General features: G+C 42.6%; 1 protein-coding gene across 1 annotated transcript; it reads right to left on the reverse strand.

The window, feature by feature from the left end:
• Positions 1-1,439: 1,439 nt before the first annotated feature.
• Positions 1,440-2,396, reverse strand: LOC149451192 (olfactory receptor 1J21-like). Its single transcript, XM_089690917.1, has one exon. It carries the CDS (start codon positions 2,394-2,396, stop codon positions 1,440-1,442), a length of 957 nt encoding a protein of 318 aa, XP_089547043.1.
• Positions 2,397-2,927: the final 531 nt, after the last annotated feature.

Raw genomic sequence — 2,927 nt, forward strand, 5'->3', positions numbered from 1 at the left:
ATTTGGAACAGTGCATTGTAAGTTTTTTATGTTTAAAAAAAAATCCTGTTATCATTAGGAGGTTTGTTCAATAAAATGTGAATTGTACTCTTAATAGTTGATAACATGAGAATTATGCTGACTGTTATTTACATCAATTATTTAGGGAAATGAGAAAAATATCATTTGCATAATAATTTGAAACGGGGTGTAATGATCAAATTGCGCTTACAGGAAAAATAAGATGTTTCAGCATGTATAAGACTGGCAAACAGTGTAAAAAAACTTTTCTGAGCCTCAGATGAAGTTAGAAGTGACGAAACGCGTCAGTCCGTGATGTCAGTCATAAACCAGAAGTTGCGAAGCGGACATTTTGGAAAAGGTCTAACAGAATGAGAGATAAGTTGAGGGACCCTTGTCTACCCAGGCCTACAGTCCATATAGTATACCAGCAGTGCCGGAAGGAAATGTGAAAACCAAGGGAATCAAACAACTGAGTATTTGTGCATGGTAACAGATACCCTGGCCTCTACTTTTTCATGTAGCACAGTCAGCATGCTTCTGGATTTAGTTTCGGCTGTAGAAAAGAGTGGAGGTTTTCCATGCTTTACCTACTTTCTGCTTAGCAGCACTAAGGACATGGATCATGAATTTCAACTGAACATTTTTAGAAGACCGAGGGGTCTGACACAAAGAAGGTCTTATTCCCTTATAAGGGGGACCGCCTGGCATAACAATGTAGTCAAAAATGAAAAAATAGTGGTCCAAAATTGCTGGGCCATCAGGCATGACCACCATATATGGTAGAAGATTCCCCATTGTCCATTGGGGGAAAGTGTCCAGCTGTCCTATGGTGGTGTGAGCCTTCATCTCCTTCACTGTGGAGAGCTTGTTGGATATCGGAAGGAGGCAATCCATGATTCTGTGGCTGTGTGAGTAAATGATCCAAGTGCTGGAAAGTCAGTTATTGTGTGTAGCTTCTGGTCTCTGGGAGAAGTCCTAGTCACCGTCAACATAGAGATTCTGTGGGACATTGGGACATTTTTTGTACAGTTCAGCAAGATAGTTAAGAAGTCCTCAAATTGATCGCATGACCACTGATCACTGAGTTCTCACCCCCGCTGTGAGCAGAGACTGCCACCGCTGTCTGCTCCCCCCACTGGAGTGCTGGGCTGTGGAGGGGGAGGGAGCGTCTGGCTCAGGCTCTCAGCGGATCTCTGAGATGCTAAGCCAGGTACCGCTCCAGTCTCTGGGGTGATCTTTCCCCAGCCTTGACGTCTGCCAACAGAGGACTTCAGCCCATTGTCAGCTGAAAATGGGTCACAGGCGTGTAGAACGAACTGCACTGCTGTGATCCACAGGAGAAGTACAGCCAAATGAGCTTTTTGCTGTATTTCTCCATTAACAATAGGCACATAAACATATCAAACAAAGATATTTGAAAACAATATTGCAAACATTTACAGTATAATCAGGAACATACAGAAGTGTGTTGACTTTCTTGTTATACTTCTTATGGCCTTCAAAATATCTTTGTTCCTCAAAGAGTAGACAAATGGGTTGAGCATTGGGACCACAACCGTGTAAAGTAAGGCCAGCAATTTGTCTAGCTCTTTAGAACCTTCAGACTCTGGTTTGCCGTAAATTACGATGACTGGACCATAGAATAATATTACCGTGGTGAGGTGGGAGGTGCAACTGGAATAAGCTTTCATTCGTCCCTCCGAGGAATTAATTTTCAGTATGGTGGAGATGATGAATACGTAGGAAGTCAGAATGAGCAAAAAAGGAAAAGATGCAAACAGTAAGTCCTCACATAACATGAGTATGTTTCTGCCTGTAACATCACTAGAGGATATTGCATACAGTTCTTTCGGATCACAAAAGAAATGGTCAACCTTTTGTGTGAGACAGAAGGATAATAGAGATGCGGTCAACACATTTACTGCTGCATAAGTCACAGATATAAGCCAAGTGGACAGAGCCAATGAAAGGCATACATCTTTACTCATGAGTAAGGAATATTGTAATGGCTTACAGATTGCTACGTATCGGTCATAGGACATGGAGGTCAGTAGAAATATATCAGAAGCACCTGACCATGCAAAGAAGTACACCTGAGTCATACAGGAAGAGAAAGACATCCAATGGTCATGTGTCAGGAGTATGGAGAGAAGTTTTGGAAGAGTAACTGAAACATATATGACATCACTAATAGCAAGATTACTCAAGAAGAAATACATTGGAGTATGGAGCCGGGGAACCAGCCCCACCAGTAGAACAATGGTCATGTTTCCAAGGATGGTCATCAGATACATCAATAGAACTGCAGTGAAAAGGAGACATTGTCCGGTTTTAGAGATGGAAAAAGCTGAAATATAGAACACGTTTTTGGTATTGTTCGAGCATTCCTCCATCACCCTTGCATGGAAAAAAATAAATGATAGTTTATACTTTTTACATTTATTTAACCACTTGCCATCTGGTTGTTATACATAAATTATTATTATTATTGTTATTATTCTTCAGTATTTATATGGCACCAACAATTTGCTCAGCGCTGTACATTATAATGGGAGACAGTACAAGAGACAGTACAGTAACAATACAATACACGAGGGGTTTAAGGGCCCTGCTCCTTGGAGCTTAAAATCTAGGAGGGAGGGGATAGTGGTACAGGAGGAAATGGCTGTGGGGGATGGAGTGGTAGGAAGAGTGGAGGAGATCGGCAATTAGGTGAGGGCGGGGTAGGCTTCCCTGAAGAGATGGGTTTTCAGGGTGCGCCTAAAGGTGAGGAGGGTAGGTGACAGTTTGATGGATTGGGGTAGTGAGTTCCAGAGGATGGGGGAAGCCCTGGAGAAGTTCTGGAGATGGGCGTGGGAGGAAGAGACCAGGGAACTAGAGAGTAGGAGGTCTTGTGAGGAGTGGAGAGTACGTTTTGGGTGGTA

This window comes from Staurois parvus, unplaced genomic scaffold, assembly GCF_062004578.1.
Source record: "Staurois parvus isolate SC_StPar_1 unplaced genomic scaffold, SC_StPar_1.0 ptg000547l, whole genome shotgun sequence".
In the NCBI taxonomy this organism is placed as follows: Eukaryota; Metazoa; Chordata; class Amphibia; order Anura; family Ranidae; genus Staurois; species Staurois parvus.